Raw genomic sequence first — 20671 nt, forward strand, 5'->3', positions numbered from 1 at the left:
TATTTTATGAATTGAACTTACCTGCCATTTATATATTTATAGCTATAGTCTCTGTTGTCCCGCAGAATTTTTCAAAAATCGTGGCAACCGCCGTGTGGTGGTTGTGCGGTTAGGTGGTTAACAACCCTTACGGGGTGGTACCTGGAATCATTCCCGTTTTCTGTTCCTCAGATCATCTCTGCCGGTTGGACTAACAACATCGTTGGTCCGCCATTGGAGTTTACGCTCGCTTTCCCTGTGTCGCTGTATTGGACTGATATTTTGGTGACGTATACAGACCTGAGGATTGGCAATCGCTTTTGTGATTTATTCTTTTGGCTGTTTTTTGTTTTTTGATTACGATGTCTGATAAACTTAATTTTCGTGTGAATGAAGAATGCAAGGTGAGGTTACCAAAAGTTTTGGTAGACCCTCACACTGTTTGTTTGGGGTGCAGGGGTTTTGAGTGTGCCTTTGATAAAAGGTGCAAAGAATGTGAGGTTTTAAGGGAAAAGGAATGGTTGGATATGAAATGCTATGTGTGTAAGTTAGAATTAGATAAAGTCAGGAGGGCTTCTAAATCTAAATCTAAGTCTGCTAGCGAGGTTAGCTTAGACATTTCTTTTGACCCCTTAATTACTAATTCTTCTGTAGAAGTTGAACCTTCTCCTGAGGTAGTAGCCCCTGCTCCTTCTACAGGAACGGTAACTCTGGATGACCCTCAGTACGCCAGGATGGCGGCTGAGATGAAGTATCTTAAGGACCAGCTTGCAGCCTTGAAAGGTAAGAGTGCAAGAGGAATTAGTGCTTGTGAAAGTGCTGTGGAGGTGGCTACTGATCGAACCTGTCACGCCCTTAGGTCTAGACCTCTACTAAGCTCCCAGGACCAAGGGAGAAGGTACGTCGACGGCCGCAAGGAAAAGACAACTCCTGCGTTGTCTTTTCCTGAGCATGCACGAGATCACCAAAAATGGCGCTGGCCTTGTGGCAGAGTATCGTCTATATAATCGTGTCTCCAGCGATTTCCTCGTCCTTAATCCAGAGGGTTAGTAGTCTCTCCATCTCATCATAGACATGGCATCCCATACTAGAAAGGACAGTCATGCTCTTGGAAGATATTGCTGCTTTGATGGCTTCCTTCTGCTCAAGGATGGTGCCTGTCTTTGACGGCTTTTAGCCATAATCCTTAGCACTCGCTCTCAAGCACATGCCACCCTCATACTTCTTTATTGCCTCCAGCTTTGTCTCCATAGAAAGCATCTTCTTCTTCTTTCCTTGAACATCAACAACATCCTTGGCACCCATAGATATAGTCAGACTAATAAAACATGGAAGAATTGCAAAAAATCAGTCTATATTGAGTAAGTAATATTTCCTGCATCTGTGTATTATCATACTGCCCTCATCCACATTGATATGGTAAAATGTGGCCCCCAGTTAACGAACAGTTATTCATGCCAGAGTTAAAGTTTGATATAATTCAAGTGCCTCCCTTTAATTGCTCACCAGATCATGATGAAACAAATAAATTTTGTCCATTTCATCACACAAGATCCAAGCCTCTTACTAATGCTTGATGGGTGAAACTTTTGGTCCCCTGGTGGTGACACGCATAGACCCAATTGATGAAGGGAAAGCATGCAATTGGAAGAAAACTAGAAGCATTAAATAATGGATTTTAAAACTTTTGTGCTGGGAACTATTGGTAGGAAGTAAAATAAACACGCATTGATATAGCCAAAGAAATTTTATTGAAACCTTATAATAAATTTTCTCTTAGATTTAGAAAAGCAGAAATTAAGTTCAAGGTACTATAATTTTGTGGCAAAATGTGTAACATATCTGAAAGAACTTCAATGTCGAAAGTTTTGCAGAAATTTTGAAAAATTAACGGTTTTTATAGTATAACTCCAAGACTGCATTCATGCATAAAAGCTCACTAGGTTGTAATACACAGAAAATACTGAAAGCATAAGTATGATAATCATTTAGATGCCCATTTTGAATCTATCAAAGGAAGAGAAGTGACAGTTGTGTTGGATTTTGAGGGTCGAAGTATATCGACTACAATGAGATATATCCTTGAGAGGGTCTTGAATTTGCATGATCAAATTGTATGTAAATGTCTCTTTGGGAAGACTAAATTTTGACATAAATGTAGACTCTTATGCTCAGGCCTATTATTAGTTTTATCATTATTTTAGACCAAGTGTCTATTTCTAAAGGCATTGAAACAAGCAATACTCCATAACTCAGCCGGGAAGAATCCCAGTAATCCAAACGGTAACCAACCATTTCCACTTGGCAGTTGTTTTGAAATCAATTGGAAAAGTATATTATAGACAGGATGGGTGTTTGCCATGTTAACTGTTTTCCCATCCTTTGTGGAATGTACACTGCTCTCTCTCCTTTTTTGGGGAAATTAATTTATTCTTTGACGACAGACCAGGTACTTACCAAGTACAGGGAAGGCCTTATCAGGCTGTCTACCTCATGATGGCCAGATGGGGGTTGCTGGAATCTTCTCCTTTGCTATAGGTCCTGGAAGACTGGCATATTCCAGGGAAGTAAAAGAACCAAGTCTGGTTCCAGTGGGACTTCATGTCCACCAATAAGAAAGTGCCTCCCTATTTTAAAGGATGAAAGGTCTGTATATGCATAGGATCAATAGGTTTAAAAGTAATTAAAATTTTTCCTGGTTTTGCATTCCTTTCAAAGTTGAGCTTCCCCAGGACTGTGATACCCTATCTCGCAATCTGTTGGACGGAGTTTTCCTGATGGTATCTAGTAAAGTTTGGGGGAGTTATCAGCAGACGTTGGCTAAACCTTCCTGGTCCTAGCCTGCCTAGATAGGGTTTTGGTCCCTGATCATATGTATATATGGTTGTTGTTGTTGAGGATGTCCTCTCCTTTGCTTCTGTTACTCAGGAGTGACCTTTTAAACCTCTACCACCCCTCTCAGCTCTGAGCCAAAGGTCAAAAGATACGTCTCTTTGACAGGATGGTGGGGTTGGGGGGGGGGGTGGCTACTCTACTATGCTCGCTTATTTTAGAGGACTGGTTTGTATAACTAGTAATATACAAATGTTAATGTTTGTGATATTTGAAGAAGCAACTCGTAAATTCAGTTAAAGAGATTTTAGTTATATGCAACTTCTTATGAAAATGTGAACATTAGAGTTAAGTCTAAAGAATAATAAAGTTGATTAAATGATTACGTATTGTAAATGACATTAAGGATGAAACACTGGAGTGGTTTATCACAACTGCCTTATATGGCTACAAATAAGATAGAAAATATTCCTTTAAAATCTTTTAATTTAGTTCTTGTATGATTTTGGGCTTGAAATATGAGTACACAGTCACCCAAGTTGTGGGTTGCCATTTTTCTTATAGCAGTTCCAGGTAACGCAAAACATTAGACTAAACATTTCATTTGGCAGCATAAATTTGTTGCATATTGGAATCCTGTTAAGCAAGGCTTTCATATGATTTGTAAATTTCAGATAATGTCAACAGGCATCTAATTGCGCCGATACTCTGACATGACATAAGCATGTTAGTGGAAGGACCTGTGTCGCTAGAGGCCACAAGACATTTCTCGCAAATATGGAATGATGTGAAAGGTGAGAAGGCTGGGTTTATCAAGTCAGTATGAGAAGTGTTCTGAAACGTCCACTGCATTACTTCCTTTTCATTTATTTATCAGTGATGTCCCCTTTTTGTTCCAATCTTCATGGGTAGCCACTTCCTCTTATTCTATTAATTAGTATCTTCAGGCTTTCTGTTATGTGTTTTCCCATATTCTCGAGCATTCTAATACTCACCTACGTTCTATCTTGAATATTCTTGCCTAATAAGGCCTTCCAGTCTAGTCTTCTCTCTCTCTCTACCCTCCTGATGGCTGTGCTTGTCCAATCCATCATTGAATTATTTCCTCTGCAGTTTTTCCTTCTGCAGTACAATCTTTTCTTTCTCAAGAAATAGATCCATGTGAAAAAAAATTCTAGTTTTCATCAACATTGTTTACTTCCCTTTTTGTGGGTTTATACATTACAAAGGGACATCCTTACCCTTGTTAGCAGTACAGTACCAACATACTACATTCTTGTCGATGATTCTATTCCCACCTTGCCTCTCTTGATGTCCTCTGTGAGGCATGACCTCTATCCTTCCCATCCTTTGCTTGAATGTGCAATATTCCTTGGCGAGGCGCCTTCTCTCCTCTTCTACTAACATTGGCCGTATTGATCGCTATAGGTGAATCTCCCATTTCTCCTCCTTTCGTACCTGCCTTGTGTACTCTGCTTTATTGCTTGTTTCCTTCTCCAGTTCATATCTTAGCCTCCATTTCTCATTGTTCCTTCTGGGTACTTCATTGTTACCTCCTATGTCTATTATTCCCCATAATTTTTTGGCTTTTTTTCTCTTCCTTGGTTTCCTTCCCCTTGTCTTTGTCCACCTTTGACCCATTCATCCTCATCTCACTTGTTCAAGTGCTTCCCTTATCTTCCCATTCTCTCTCTTCTTTCTCTATTTCTGTCATTAGGCTCTTCCTTTTTCTTTCACCTGCCTCTTAAATTAAGGTCTTTTTCCTGAAATTTGTTTGATTAGTATGGCTCTGTTCATCTCTTTCAGGTCCTCCTCATAGCTGTTCAAGTGTCCTAGAATTGTGTACTCTCCACCACGTCAATCGATGTCTCCAACCTTTCCTTTTAGCTTCTACACTTCTTTTTCTTCAATATTAGCATTGTATATCTTTATTTTAGTTTTCTGTCTGCTTTTGTGGCAGTAATTCTGTAAATTTCCTTCCAACTCTGGCGTCTCTGGTCTAGCTCTTTGTGTTTTCTGTAACATATCCTTATATAGTTCCTCCTACTTCCCTATTGATTCCCTGTTCACACTTTCCTGTACTTGTTTGTACGTCTTTTTATTGATGTGAAGCAACCCAAAACAGAATCAAAACAGGTCTTCTATTTCTGGTCTTTTCTAGATCTCCATCACATTTTGTCCCTAACCTGCTGCCGTGAAATCACGTCCACTGATCACATTTGTCGTATTGCACACAATGAACCACATCAATTTTCACACATCATAGCACATCTATTATCTTCCAATAAATTGTGTTTAGGTATTCAAAGTTGATACAGTCATTATTATTACTAGCTAAGCTACAGCCTTAGTTGGAAAAGCAAGATGCTATAATCCCAAGGGCTCCAAGAGGGAAAAATAGCCCAGTGAGGAAAGGAAATAAGGGTATATATAAACGATATAAGTAGTGAAAAACAAGTACAGGTAATATAAAATATTATAAAAACATTAACAACATTAAAACAAATATTTCATATATAAACTATAAAAAAGACTTACATCAGCCTGTTCAATATAAAAAAGTTTGCTGCAAGTTTGAACTTTTGAAGTTCTCTAGATTCGACTACTCCACCTGACTAGGAAGATCATTCCATAACTTGGTCACAGCTGGAATAAAACTTCCAGAACACTGTGCAGTATTGAGCCTCATGATGGAGAAAGGCCTGCCTAGTATTACAAACAGGATGGAACTATCCGGGAAGATCTGAATATATAGGATACTTTTCATTGCTTTGGATAAGCATACTTAAAACTTTATTAAAATTTTTCTTTAACTCGATGCTTAAATCAAATCTCTTGACTGCTATATGACACATTGTGTGTATTTCATTTTTATTGTCATGTTATTATAAGAACACTATACGCAATGCCGTATAGCAGTTAGGAGATTTTTATAAGCATAGAGATACACAGAAAGTTTGAATATGTTTCAGCAGACCTAAGAAAATATTAACAACATTAGTATGAAGTATGAAATTGTATTTCCTTGCCGGTTCCATACAGAATTTTTTTAAGTCTAACAAATGAAGTCGGTCTTTGTTGATATTAGCCAGAATCAGTGTCGTCAGTTTTCAGTGATATTGTCCTTGAACCAGATGGCGCTTTCCCTTAACAGAGACAGACAAGAAAGGGAACATTTTCCAGTATACTGTTTATGACCCAGGCACCTCACACTTGTTTCCAGATTAGCTGGGAGTGCTTTGTGGATCATGTAAGCTAAGAGTTCTCTTGCTTGAGGGTACACTCAGGCACACTGTTTTATCTTATATCTTATTTATCTTCCTCTTGTTTTGTTAAAGTTTTTATAGTATATAAAGTGATATTTATTTTGATATTGTTGCTCTTCTTATAATATTTTATTCATCCTTATTTCCCTTCCTCACTGGAGCCCTTGGGCTTATAGCATCCTGCTTTTCCAATTAGGGTTGTAGCTTACCAAGCAAGGATGATAATAATAGGGTCAGTATTGCAGAGTATATTTTTATTTTTTTTATATTTTTGTAGAGTGCAGCCATATGATGTGAACTTAATAACATATGGTTTAGCTATGTGTGATGACTTTCTTATGATCATTTTAAAAGCAGAATATATGATATATTGTAGAAGAGTATATTTTATTGGTGGAAGACTTTAAGTAGTCATGGTTGGAACCTAATTCTTCACCACTGTAAATTATACGCAGGATGATTTCGTTGAGAGCTTCCTCTTTGAGTTGATCATAGTGTGGTAATGTCTTTTGCTCCGCTCTCATCCAGCTAACATGAGGCCTGCCTCGTGATTGCCCTCAGGGCACGTATCCATCCGCATAGGCCTACCACCACAGAAAACGGAAGTAGGGTAAACTACACAAAACTCAGGTCGGTTGAGAGGAAGTTCCAGGTAACTCTTAAGAAAGTAGTTCTCGGTAAGTATGTTAGGAAAAATACAAATTACCAATAATTTGTGATTTTTGACTTCTCTGTAAAGCCACCATACAAGTAGAGAGGAACTGGACAGCTTGCACTTAGGACTAGATCAAGAACTTGAAAGAAAGGACTGCACTGCAGCCTTATTCTCCATTGCCAACACAAAATCTTTGAAGGCAGACACTTAAGAGGGGATTCTGGATACCCATTTGGCTTTCATAGTCCTGATTTTCCTTGCCTTGTCCATTCCAATGCCTCGAGATTGAGAACTTGATCATTGGGACATCCTGAACGAGGGTGTCTCTGTAGCGTTATTGGCCTCCCTGAAATTTTTTGTTAGGGTGAAATGACTGCCTGTGGATTACATACATGACATAAAAAATGACAGCTTTGCTGGTTGTTTCCTTAGGCAATGCATTTAGACATTTTACATGTCTTCTAATATTACTTTGTTCGTGTCCATTTCTCATTCGGCCTTCAAAGATGAATAAGCAATGTGGAATTTCAGTACATTTGTGTCCCCCAGTGAGTTCTTGAAGACAAAACTTTCCCCTAGTAGTTATCACCAGAGAAACTTTATGAAGCAGATATATTCTGTAACAGACTTGCCTTTTTCTTTCCTGAAAGTCTTTTTTTACATTTGTTGATCCAAAGTTGTTCAATTTAACAGTTAATCTCCTCCTTGAAGGAGGCAAGTATTCAGAGCTTTTTCCCCTATGAATTTCACTCAAGTCCTGTCTTGGTGACATTCTTTGGGATCACAAACTCCTTTTGATATGCAAACCAAACTATTTGCTGTAAGCCCTTAGAATAGGTTGACCATTTCTGTGTTGATTACTTGAAAACAATGCTGTACTGCTGGAAAGTCCATGATTTTTATGCAGTTTCTTAATGCTTGGGTCCATATGAAACACACTTCTACTTTACAGTAATTTCATCAACAGGTTTTTATGTAAAGTCATTTTATTTGGGTCATTGGTGTCATTGTGATGTCACAAAGTCCCGGTTTTTGGTTCTCATCAGTAAATATACGTTTAAGATCCATACTGTATTGGCAGTCCTTAGTTCTTTGTGTATCAGGTGACACTGAACAATCATAGGCTGAGTTGCAGACGCAAACATTTCTAATATGAAAGTCTGGACTACTGTTCAATCTTCCACCAGCAGAAGATGCTCTTGCGGATCATATTGAACGTTCTGCTGTTTTAATGATCATAAACAAGTCATCACACATACTGTAGCTAAACCAAAGGTTGTGGACTTCACATAAAAAAATTCAGGTCTTTGCAAAAAGGAACTTTGAAATACTGACTCCAGTTTACATGAGCTAAGAATAACTCCCCTGGAGGTGAATATGAAAAATATTATGTGCTGTGAATTGTCTGCAGCAAGAATAATGATTGTTTTATTGGCTATCACTTTCAAGGGAAAGTACCAACTTTTTGTTGAAAATGAGCTTGTGGGTCATCACAAACCTAACCCTGTGTTGAAGTCCCTTCCAAATTCCTATAAGCCAGACAAAGCTAAATGCATTTTATAAGACTGTTGTTTATGAATAATGACAGCAAACTTGTGCATTGAACTCCCAAAATGGGATCTTTTGACTTTACTTATTAGTATATAATTACCCTCTTGAGCCTACCACAATACTGTCCATGCACCCTGTCCTCTGTCTCCCCCTCCATCCTCCCAGTGAGACTTGAATACTCCTATTTTCTCACCTTACGATCAGCCCAACGAAATTCAATCTTGTCTTTCTTATTTCCTTTACCATTTCTCTCAGCACTATAAGTCTTGCCGGTTATTAGTTACTCTGTCCTTCAAAGATATTATGATAATCCTTCTGTATAACCACATCTCTGCTGCATTTAGCTTGTATCTCAGCTCTCGTTATTGTCCAGCTCTATGACTCAAACATATGAGGGTGGACCACACATCTGTTCTTAATGCTCTTTTCTTGTTTGTGCACCAATTCTATTATTTGTCAGTATTTTTTCATGTTTTAAAGGCATTTTGCCTATTAGGATTCTCCTCTCTATCATTTTGCTCTACTGTCCAATCTTGAGTCACCATACTACTCAGGTCATTGATTGATTGACTGAAAGTTTTCAGACATCCTACCCAGGTAAACAAAGTTCTTTGATTCCTTTATTCTTTCATTAGTTATTATGTTGCATATTGGGGGTTCTGAGGTCTTTAATGCCACTACCACTACCTCCTGATACATACATACATACATACATACATATACCAAGGCACTTCCCCCAATTTTGGGGGTTAGCCGACATCAACAAATGAAACAAAACAAAAAACGGGACCTCTACTCTCTACGTTCCTCCAGCCTAACAAGGGACTCAACCGAGTTCAGCTGGTACTGCTAGGGTGCCACAGCCCACCCTCCCACATTATCCACCACAGATGAAGCTTCCTAATGCTGAATCCCCTACTGCTGCTACCTCCGCAGTCATCTAAGGCATTGGAGGCAGCAGCAGGGCCTACCGGAACTGATACATACCCTGTACAAATATATTTTACAGTTTTCTACCTTTTGTCATTGTATTCTTCCACAGGGACCATTTGTTCTTCAATTCTTACACCCTAATTCCTCATGTTCTACAATTTTCAAACTATCTGCTTTCATCTTATGTCAACCAAATTTATCATCTTATTTCCACAATAATTTGACTCCTCCTCCTTACATTAGGTCTTTGTTGTTCATCTATTAGTTGATTTCTCAAATTCTCGTCATGTTCTGTTGGTTTACGCAGCTGGCTTCACTTATAAATCTTTTTTCAATGTCAAATTCTAGTCAATAATAATTCAACTCTTCTGAACAAACATACCAAAATATGGTCCTCTTTTAAACATTGTTCATCAGACTAACATTAAGCCTTACTTTTTCTCATCAATTTCCTTTTTTAAATATTTAACTTAGCCGGTGAATATATAATAGCTGCAACTCTGTTGCTCGACAGACACATACAGTAAAAACTCGCCAGCGATCGCTATACAGGTTGCGGGTGTGCCCACCAGCGCCAACTGTCGGCCAGATACCACTCTCGATGTAAACAAAGACTCAATTTCTTCTCTGTCGACGTGTCGACAAGACGTACTTTTACTCGCTGTAGAACCTGGTGTTTTTCCCATCATATTTGGTGAAGTACTTTAATTTGGTTTGAGCTTTCGCAGTGCAGGTGTTTTATCTTCATCTTAAATCTTGAACTCGTTTTTGGATAGATTTAATTTTTTGATGACAAAGAGAATATGGACTTTCTTTGACTTTTAAATGGCCGACCCTTCCCTTAGACGGAAGTGTGTTTAGGCTTTTAGCAATTATCTTATCACGTTATAAATTAATTATAGATTTTCCTCTATATATTTTATATCTCACCGCCTTTATTAGGCCTCTTCGATTAACTTTCCGTTTATAATAAACATAAAAAATAAATTTTAATGATTTGTTTATATGCGACCTTCCTGAGAGTAGGCGGTCCTAACTTGGAAACCGAAGTTAAACAACGTTGAGCCCTTTCAATCGTAAATAGCTTTTAAAGAGCTAATGATTTAAAACTTTTTAAATGAATATTTTTTAAAAGATATTTTATGAAAGATTTTCTTTGAATAGTCTTCGTACTGTTTCAAAGATGAACTAACGTTTAGTTTATTTATGCTACGCAGTTTGCGCTCTATCGTTACGATAGAGAGAGAGAGTATCACGGTTTCACTTTGCAGAAAGAGTAAATCGATTCTGACGTTTTGTTCATTCTTCTTTCAAAGCTTAAATGTTTTAAATTATATTTTAAAGGAACTTTTTAATTGAAAAAAACCTTTCAGTTTTTTTCCTTTGGTCAAATAACATGTTTTTTTGACGAAACGTAAGTGGGCTCTTCTCTTAGGTGCGTAATCAAGAGAGAGAGAGAGAGAGAGAGAGATAGAGACGGAGGGAGAGAGAGGGGAGAAAACGTTCCGTTCAAGCGGGTAACGTTGTTCTCGAGTTACTCTCGTCCCTAGTCTCTGTACGGGGAGAAAGGATAAAACGTTTTTAAGTTTTTTATTCTCGTCCCCAGGCAATGTACGGTGAGAGATTAAAAACGTAGTTTTGAATGAACTAGTGTTTAGTCTCTTCCCCAGCCACTGAATTTTTTATCTTAAAATATGTTTACTGTTTTTTGCTGGTATTAATGTGCTTGCATTATACGACTGATTTCGCTATTACTACCTTTTGATGAGGTTAGAATTGCGTGCTTCAGGTAGAAATCAGTAAAAGTTTCGATTTCAGTGAAATAAGTGCTAAACAGAAAATCGTAGTGATAAAGTGATATTGCGCAAAGTGTTATCAGTGTTGCGACCGAGGGTTCGTCTGTTCGTGCCTGTCGTTCGCCTAGTCCGGGACCTCTTGCAAGCTCCCAAGCCCAGGGGAGAAGTAATGTCGTACGACTTATGGGTTCGAGAGGCCTTGATCAGCGAACAGACGTTCCCTCTATGGTATCGGGTGTATCTTACCAAGATCACCCTTACCATAAGGCGAGAGAGACGTTTTTCTCCTCGTCATCCGAAGGCTTTTCGCATAAGAAACCTGAAACAAGGTTTCGAGGCCCTTAAGCGAAAGTCAGTCCTTTCAGGACAGGTCCAGCATCCTGGTTGTAGCCATTAGGACAGCTCTGACCCTATGCAGTCATCGGAAGACTGCTCGCCGCCTAACAAAAGCGTAACACAGACTCCGAGAGTCTTTTTGTTGGCAAGGTTTTGCGGTCACAGACGTTACCCTCGTCTCTTACCGCAACCTTTTCCGTTGATCCTAAATGGGTTGTACGGCAAGACATGCAGAATAAGCTTGCCTCCCTTATGGAAGACTATTCTGCCGATTAGTCCGTTGAGCCTATCCGTTTATCTCATCGAGATCCTGGCTTTCAACCAACCTAACGTTCCTTTGTGCGTCCTGTTGACGTTGGCGTAGCTAAGTCACGTCATTCAGGTTGTTTAGAACCACACTCGATGCGGTCTCGTGTGGATTTTCAGCCACATTTGGACGTTAGGCCACTTGCTGATGCTCCTGTTGACGTTCAGGACGTTCGCTAACAATCGGAGTTGACTTGTTTTGACGTTGTGCTTCAACCTCCGCATTCTAGAGTTGTTTTGACTGCTCAGTCTAGGCAGTCAAAGCAGTCTCGAGTGGACGCTGTGCGTCCTCACGCACCTGTTGTTGTTGACAGTTCACAGACTGTCAAGCAGTTACATGACGTTGCGTCCTGGTCTCTCGCACCTGTTGTTGTTGACAGTTCACAGACTGTCAAGCAGTTACATGACGTTGCGTCCTGGTCCGCTACTAATGCACCAGTGCGTGTGGACTCTGCTTGTAAAGCATTGCCACCACGGTAGGTCTCTCCCTTGCTTGAGACTCAGCTATTATCGGACAAGGTTCCTTTAGATGAGGAAGTTGCTGTTCCCCCTCCTACTGATATTCCCTTGAGGACTCTGTCAGACGGAGAGGAGCCTAAAGCTGCTTAGCCCTCTATGGACTTTAAATAAATCATGCTGATTTTTAAGGATCTTTGTCCGGATCTTTTTGTAACTGCTGCTCCTCGTTCGCCTAAACGCCAGAGCTTACACTAGGCCTAGCTACTTCGAAGCCGTTGTTTTATAAGCTAGTGCTCTCTCGCTCTCCTAGAGAGCTTTACGTTTGCTAGGCGACTGGTTTATCACCAGGAAGAGTTTGGGGGATACAGCCTTTGGTTTCCCTTCTTTTAAACTGGCTTATAGAGCGAGCGTCTGGTATGTCACGGGAGAAGTTCTCGGCTTGGGAGTTCCTGCCTCTACCCAGATAGACTTCTCAAATCTCGTAGACTCTCCCTAGCGCCTGGCCAGGAGACGCTCCAAGATTTTACAGGTCAACTTCACAGCTGTTTTCGAGCCTTTGAAGTTTTGCTGTACAATTATGTCATGCATAAACAAGGCTTTCAGGGATGGCTCCAATGATCTGACAGCCACGTTCTCTGCAGGGACAAGTCCCTCAGGGATGGCTCCTTGATTTGGCAGCCATGTTCACTGCAGGAGTACGTAAGAGGCAAGTGCGCTCAATGTGTTCATTGTCAAGACAAACTTCACGATGAAGTCTACCAGGCTGTCTTGACAGCATTTATGGAAGGCGACTGGATGGTCTCTCTCGACCTTCAGGAGGCATACTTCCACATTCCTATACACCCGGATTCCCAACCGTTTCTGAGGTTTGTTTACAGGAATGTGGGGTACCAGTTTCGAGCTATCGGAGATCAGAGCCTCCCTGTACTTGGACGACTGGCTTCTGAGAGCCTCTTCCAGTCATCGCTGTCTGAAGGATCTCAATTGGACTCTAGATCTGACCAAGGAATTGGGACTCCTAGTCAATTTGGAAAAGTCACAGCTGGTCCCATCCCAAACTATTCTGTATTTAGGGATGGAGATTCACAGTCAAGTTTTTCGGGCTTTTCCGTCGGCCCCCAGAATAGATCAAGCCCTGCTCTCCATCCAGAAGATGCTGAAGAAAGAACGCTGCTCAGTCAGGCTGTGGATGAGTCTGGTAGGGACGCTGTCATCCCTGGAGCAATTTGTCTCACTAGGAAGGCTACACCTCCGTCCTCTTCAATTCCATCTGGCTTTTCACTGGAAAAAGGACAAGACGCTAGAGGCGGTCTCGATCCCGATTTCCGAAAAGATAAAGTCTTGTCTGACTTGGTGGAAGGACAATATCAGCTTACGAGAGGGTCTTCCCCTGGCAGTTCAGATACCCAACCACGTTCTCTTCTCGGACGCATCGGACTTGGGCTGGGGCGCGACGCTGGACGGTCGGGAATGCTCAGGTCTGTGGAACTCGAGTCAGAGGAGCATGCATATCAACAGCAAGGAGCTTTTGGCAGTTCATCTGGCCTTGATAAGCTTCTAGAATCTCCTTCGAGGCAAGGTGGTGGAGGTAAACTCGGACAACACCACGGCCTTGGCGTACATTTCCAAACAGGGAGGTACCCACTCACTGACTTTGTACGAGATCGCAAGGGACCTGCTCATCTGGTCAAAAGATCGAGGCATCTCCCTAGTAACGAGGTTCATCCAGGGCGACTTGAACGTCCTAGCAGATTGTCTCAGTCGGAAAGGTCAAGTAATTCCAACCGAATGGACCCTCCACAAGGATGTGTGCAAGAGACTTTGGGCAACTTGGGGTCAACCCACCATAGATCTCTTTGCAACCTCGCTGACCAAGAGGCTTCCAATCTATTGCTCCCCAGTCCCGGACCCAGCAGCAATACATATAGATGCCTTCCTCCTAGATTGGTCACATCTAGATCTTTACGCATTCCCACCATTCAAGATTGTCAACAAGGTACTGCAGAAATTCGCCTCTCACGAAGGGACAAGGTTGACGTTAGTTGCTCCCCTCTGGCCCGCGAGAGAATGGTTCACCGAGGTACTTCGATGGCTAATAGACGTTCCCAGAAGTCTTCCTCTAAGAGTAGACCTTCTACGTCAGCCACACGTAAAGAAGGTACACCAAAGCCTCCACGCTCTTCGTCTGACTGCCTTCAGAATATCGAAAGACTCTCGAGAGCTAGAGGCTTTTCGAAGGAGGCAGCCAGTGCGATTGCTAGAGCAAGGAGAGCGTCTACCATTAGAGTCTACCAATCGAAGTGGGAAGTCTTCCGAGACTGGTGCAAGTCAGTTTCTGTATCCTCGACCAGTACCTCTGTAGCCCAAATAGCTGATTTTCTCTTACTCCTGAGAAAAGTACGATCCCTTTCAGCTCCTACTATCAAGGGCTACAGAAGCATGTTGGCCTCGGTCTTCCGGCATAGAGGCTTAGATCTTTCCAACAATAAAGATCTGCAAGACCTCCTTAAGTCTTTCGAGACCTCTAAGGAGCGTCGTTTGGCTACTCCTGGGTGGAATTTAGACTTGGTCCTAAGATTCCTCATGTCAGACAGGTTTGAGCCTTTACAGTCAGCCTCCCTGAAAGATCTCACTCTTAAGACTCTTTTCCTGGTATGCTTAGCCTCGGCTAAAAGAGTCAGTGAGCTTCATGCCTTCAGCAAGAACATCGGGTTTTCGTCAGAAAAAGCTACTTGTTCTCTGCAACTTGGTTTCCTAGCCAAAAATGAGCTACCTTCTCGTCCTTGGCCTAAATCTTTCGATATTCCTAGCTTATCGGAGATCGTAGGCAATGAACTAGAAAGAGTCTTATGCCCTGTTAGAGCTCTTAGGTTCTACTTAGCTCGTACTAAACCTTTACGAGGCCAATCTGAAGCGTTATGGTGTTCGGTTAAGAAACCATCCTTGCCTATGTCAAAGAATGCTTTGTCATATTTTATCAGATTGTTAATACGAGAAGCTCATTCACACTTGAGTGAGGAAGACCGATCTTTGCTTAAGGTTAAGACGCACGAGGTTAGAGCTGTAGCAACTTCCGTGGCCTTTAAGCAAAATAGATCTCTGCAAAGTATCATGGACGCAACCTATTGGAGAAGCAAGTCAGTGTTCGCGTCATTTTACTTGAAAGATGTCCAGTCTCTTTACGAGAACTGCTACACACTGGGACCATTCGTAGCAGCGAGTGCAGTAGTGGGTGAGGGCTCAACCACTACAATTCCCTAATTCCATATCCTTTTAATCTGTCTCTTGAAATGTTTTAATGTTGTTTTTATGGGTTGTCCGGAAGGCTAAGAAGCCTTTCGCATCCTGGTTGATTTGGCGGGTGGTCAAAGTCATTTCTTGAGAGCGCCCAGATTAGGGGTTTGATGAGGTCCTGTTGTATGGGTTGCAGCCCTTGATACTTCAGCTCCTGGGGGTCTGTCAGCATCCTAAGAGGATCGCTGGGCTCCGTAAGGAAGACGTACTTACAAGGCAGAGTAATCGTCTAAGTCGACTTCCTTACCAGGTACCTATTTATTTTGGTTTTGTTATATTGATAACTGCCAAAATGAAATAAAAAACTCTTAGCTTATACGATGTAAACATATTTAACTCTGGTCTCTACCCACCTCCTTGGGTGTGAATCAGCTATTATATATTCACCGGCTAAGTTAGATATTTAAAAATTATATTTTAATTATAAAATAAATTTTTGAATATACTTACCCGGTGAATATATGAATTAAACGACCCTCCCTTCCTCCCCAATAGAGACGCAGTGGGATGAGAAGAAATTGAGTCTTTGTTTACATCGAGAGTGGTATCTGGCCGACAGTTGGCGCTGGTGGGCACACCCGCAACCTGTATAGCGATCGCTGGCGAGTTTTTACTGTATGTGTCTGTCGAGCAACAGAGTTGCAGCTATTATATATTCACCGGGTAAGTATATTCAAAAATTTATTTTATAATTAAAATATCATTTTTCAGAACTGGCATTCCTACCTCATAACTTCAACACTTACTATTCACTTTCCTCCTTATTCTTCTATCCTTATGGTTGCAAGTAACATTTGACACATTTTCTCTGAATACCATTTCACCAACATAGCCACGTCTCACTCATAGCCTATTTCAATATTGCTATCATAACAGCAGCTCCTATCAGTAACCCAATTGGAGTAGAAAACCATTCAAGTACCACTTGGTCATTCTCTCTCTCATTGTCAACATTGATATTATTACTAGCCAAGCTATAGCCCTAGTTGGAAAAGCAAGATGCTATAAGCCCAAGGGCTCCAACAGGGAAAAATAGCTCAGTGAGGAAAGGAAACAAGGAAATAAATAAACGATATAAGAAGTAATGAAAAATTTAAATGAAATATTTTTACATTTTTAACATTCATTAATTCACATGCAGCTGAACTAATTTCTCGTTCAGTCAATAAAAATCTCTTGAAAAGGCTTCACTCCATGCATAAAATATTGTCTCTAATTCCATATGGCACCTCTCCACATTTATCCATCTGATTTGTTCCGTTCTCACAGGCTGCTCCCATTAATTGATCCTCAATTCATTTGCTCTCCTGGAATAACCACAGCTTGCTCTTCATTCTTCAAATCTCACCTAATCAACTCTCAAACATCAATTTACCACCTCCATTACATTCCTTACAGATCATCTGTCCATTTTGCATAAACACAGATCTAAAATCTCTACCAATTTTTCTTTATATCCATTATCAAATCAGCTCACAGAAACAGCTGGTATACCAAGGTCATCCCTATCTTAATGCTGACTCTCTTTGTTATAAATCCAGCCTGGGTCTTTTTCTCAGGAGGTTTTGGCTAATGTACTTAATTTTATCATATTCTGTTTCTATAGCTGGATGACTGTCTAGACACCATCCCTCACCATTTACCTGGTGTTACTGGTTAGGGTTAGTTTTTTGCAAGAGCTACAAATGTGGAAAAAATCTCTTCCTCTTTGCACGTCTCTCTTCCTGTACCTGTAATGACTTCATAGTAAAGACAAGCTGTTTACACCTCTTAACAACAATCCAAATTTATAACCATCAGTTCCATCAGATTTTCTATTACCTGTAGAGCCTTCTTCAAAGTGTTCAAAACTTGACCAAGCAGTTTTATTCTTATGAATTTTCAACCGACTTTCTCTCATTTTCCTTTGCTGCATATATTGTTATTGCCAGACTTTTTGACCTAATTCTTATTTTGACCTAATCGGCCCAACGGTATGGCAGTGTTAACAGCCCGAGTCAACATTCTCCAGCTGTTTCTATTCTTTGCATCTTCTTCCTTCAGTCCCAACCCACCCATATCCCTTCTCACCACATCTTCATCACTTGTATTCCTTCATGGCTTTCTTGATTGGTGCCACCTCCTCTCTTCATGTTAAATGGTCATAGTATCTCGAAGAGCTTCCCTACCCTTTTTCTCTTACATATAACACATTCTTATATCCTTTCCAGTAGTAATATTCTAAGAAATCAGATGGGTGTTAAATGACCTCCCAGGTACCATTAACGTAGTGGCCTAAAATTATATTATTATTATTATTATTATTATTATTATTATTATTATTATTATTATTATTATTATCCAAGCTACAACCCTAGTTGGAAAAGCAAGATGCTATAAGCCCAGGGGCTCCAACGGGGAAAAATAAATCCAATACAATCTAATTATTATTATTATTATTATTATTATTATTGTTATCCAAGCTACAACCCTAGTTGGAAAAGCAAGATGCTATAAGCCCAGGGGCTCCAACGGGGAAAAATAAATCCAATACAATCTAATTATTATTATTATTATTATTATTATTATTGTTATTGTTATCCAAGCTACAACCCTAGTTGGAAAAGCAAGATGCTATAAGCCCAGGGGCTCCAACGGGGAAAAATAAATCCAATACAATCTAAAAATAATTTTTGTAGGCCAATAGCACCTTCTTGATTTTGAGTTCTAATTTAGAATAAGGAATTGCTGATAATTTGAGGACCTACTTAACAATAATAGTAATTTTACTTTATTTAGAATTTAAATGCCAAGAACAATGTTATACCCAGTCTTTGTTGCAAAATGCATAGGTTATCTTTCAAGCCATATTTTGAGAATTTAGCTTCATTTAGAAAGGTTAGGTTGTGATATTACTTCAAGGGTTATTTTTAAAAGGAAAATATACATGTATTGACTCGAGTTGTTGTTTAGCTTTACATTATGTAAAATCTATTTAGTTTCTTAAAAATTGAACAGTATTTTTGCTATCTATTATTTAGCAATAAACACATCTTGGAATTTTGCGTCTCATTTTGCCCTACAAATTCTATGCATGCTATATAAATAAATGTGTCAGAGCACTTATTATCCTATTATTTTGAAAATATTCTGAACATACTCTATATCTGTTCTAAGTGAACAATCTCACAATTATGTGTTATGGTATCAAGTATCAGTCCCTGGTAATGACTGATTTTATATCTGATTGATTTACTGACTACAAATTTCCTACACGAATGAAAATCTGTCTACCTTGCTTACAACACACCAAGTGGACCAGGGGAGGTGTCAGTAATCAATACATAATTTCTTCCTTTCAGAATACAAACTATGTTATACATGTATACGATGAGACTAATATACAAACTGGTTTGCTAGATTGTTCATTGAACTTACAATCCTTGGATTTTTTCTTAGAGTCTCCCATGACTCTTCCCTGTAGGGGGCAGGAAGCACTGACATAGTCCATGATCAGTTGAAAGGTGTATGACGGTAACACCATGTGTCTCTAGGTCTAGAAGACCAAGGAAAATTTATCCCGCGGTTATTGGCACTATTGGAATTCCACAGATACATTAATGCTCTGGTAAACTTCCATCAGGACGACATGGCCTGAGCCCAAAATCTATTTTTGGGTGAGGTAGCCATGTCGTCCTGATGGACCCACCCTCCTTTTACAAAGGATGAATGAATCCCTCCCAAACGTACTGTATCTGTAGCACCTCGCTAACGCTACAAAGAATGACAAGATGGCCCCGGGACGTGACGTCATACTGGCGCCCAACTATAATACATGTAGGAGTGTTGCCTTAATAACGGCCCACCTACAATTCTTGCCACTTTCCCCTCTCGAAGCGTAAACGCTATTAGGGGTGTAGATAGCTATGTGGCGTGTCAAGAATATGTTCTCTGATATGCGATATCCCTTAAGGCAAAAGCCAGGGATATTTGCGCCAGGAGTTAGAATTCTGGATACCTTAAGTAAAATTCTCTGGGATATATCACTGTAGTTAAATATAACCTAGGAAGCTACTATGAAGGAACTTCCATCAGGATGACATGGCTACCTCACCCAAAAATATTTAGACATTTTGTGAAAGACTGCCCAGATAGTTGGGAAAGATTAAACCGTGTACACATAACTAGTGAGGGTGTAGGGTCAGATGAAGGAAGTAATGAGTGTGGATTCAGTGCTAGTGCTGATCAGAGTATAGTGTTATTCACAAGATTTGATAAGTCCGAAATCGCAAGATTTGGGATTGAGGTGGGTAGCTGTGCTGTTTTAGACAGTGCATGTTCAAGTACCGTTTGTGGAAAAACATGGCTTCATGGTTATTTGAGTACATTGAGTGAGGAGGATAGGTTGTTAGTCGAGACCACAGATAGTAATAGGGTGGTCAAATTTTGGTGGGGGTGGGTACTCAGTTGAAGTCTCTTGGGGAGTGTAGTCTACCGGCTTCCTTAGTTGGGAATAAGGTCACAATTAAAACTGACATAGTTGATTCTGACATTCCTTTATCAAGGCAGGCTATGGAAACTGCCAAGGTAAAGTTGGATATCGAAAATGACTCTGTGGAGATTTTAGGCAAACCAATAGTTTTGAATATTACTTCTTGTGGACATTATTGTATTCCTCTTGGTAATGATGCTAATGTTGAGAAGCAGGAAAACGCTGCGAACAAAGGAATCACTCATCAGATGACGAACGAGGGCACCATAGGGGGACAGGATATGTAACCGCTCCTCACGATACGTCCCTAATTATACACGATATCTTCGGATAGTCGTTCTGGGGGTTAGAACCCCGTGATACCTGACGGTTATTCTCTTGTAACATCACTCGCAGAAATATTATAGAGTTGGAAGCTGCCGGAAGGAACCTTCCATCACGACGACATGGCCATCTCACCCAAAACTAGATTTTTCCTACGTCAAAATCCGTTTGTTGAGTGATGCTGGGATTTGGCGGGAACAGTATGCCCGTGATTGGGAGAGAATTGAGAATAACTGTGTTTTGTGTAAGCAATTTAAGAGAACTCCACCTAGACCAGTGGTTGGTTTGCCCATGGCAAAAAAAATTTAATCAGGTTGTTGCTATGAATTTGAAACATTGGCAGGGGGGAAAATGGATTCTTTATCTTATAGATATGTGGTCTCGGTACACACAGTCGGCTTTCATAGATAGGAAGAAAACCACTAATGTGATTCATCAGATAATGAAACTTTGGGTGGGAACTTTTGGG

The 20671-nt window shown here is 40.2% G+C and overlaps 2 protein-coding genes across 7 annotated transcripts in view; both read left to right on the plus strand.

Moving 5' to 3' along the window:
• Positions 1 to 5199, plus strand: part of LOC137634031 (uncharacterized) — a 62092-nt gene extending 56893 nt beyond the window's left edge. Inside the window, exons 5-6 of one of the 6 annotated variants that reach the window (XR_011042433.1) lie at positions 3486 to 3605; positions 4973 to 5096. Coding sequence is in view for 2 of the 6 variants with exons in the window: in XM_068366280.1 (XP_068222381.1) it covers positions 3486 to 3506 (21 nt within the window). In the remaining 4 variants the exon portion in view is untranslated. Of the gene's footprint in view, positions 1 to 3485; positions 4163 to 4972 lie in introns of those variants that run through there. The other 5 variants (XM_068366280.1, XM_068366279.1, XM_068366277.1 and 2 more) reach the window with 5 other exon arrangements.
• Positions 1 to 20671, plus strand: part of LOC137633951 (elongator complex protein 2-like) — a 281330-nt gene that overhangs the window by 226373 nt on the left and 34286 nt on the right. The gene's annotated exons all lie outside the window — the stretch shown is intronic.

This window comes from Palaemon carinicauda, chromosome 43 (genome assembly GCF_036898095.1).
Source record: "Palaemon carinicauda isolate YSFRI2023 chromosome 43, ASM3689809v2, whole genome shotgun sequence".
Lineage (NCBI taxonomy): Eukaryota > Metazoa > Arthropoda > Malacostraca > Decapoda > Palaemonidae > Palaemon > Palaemon carinicauda.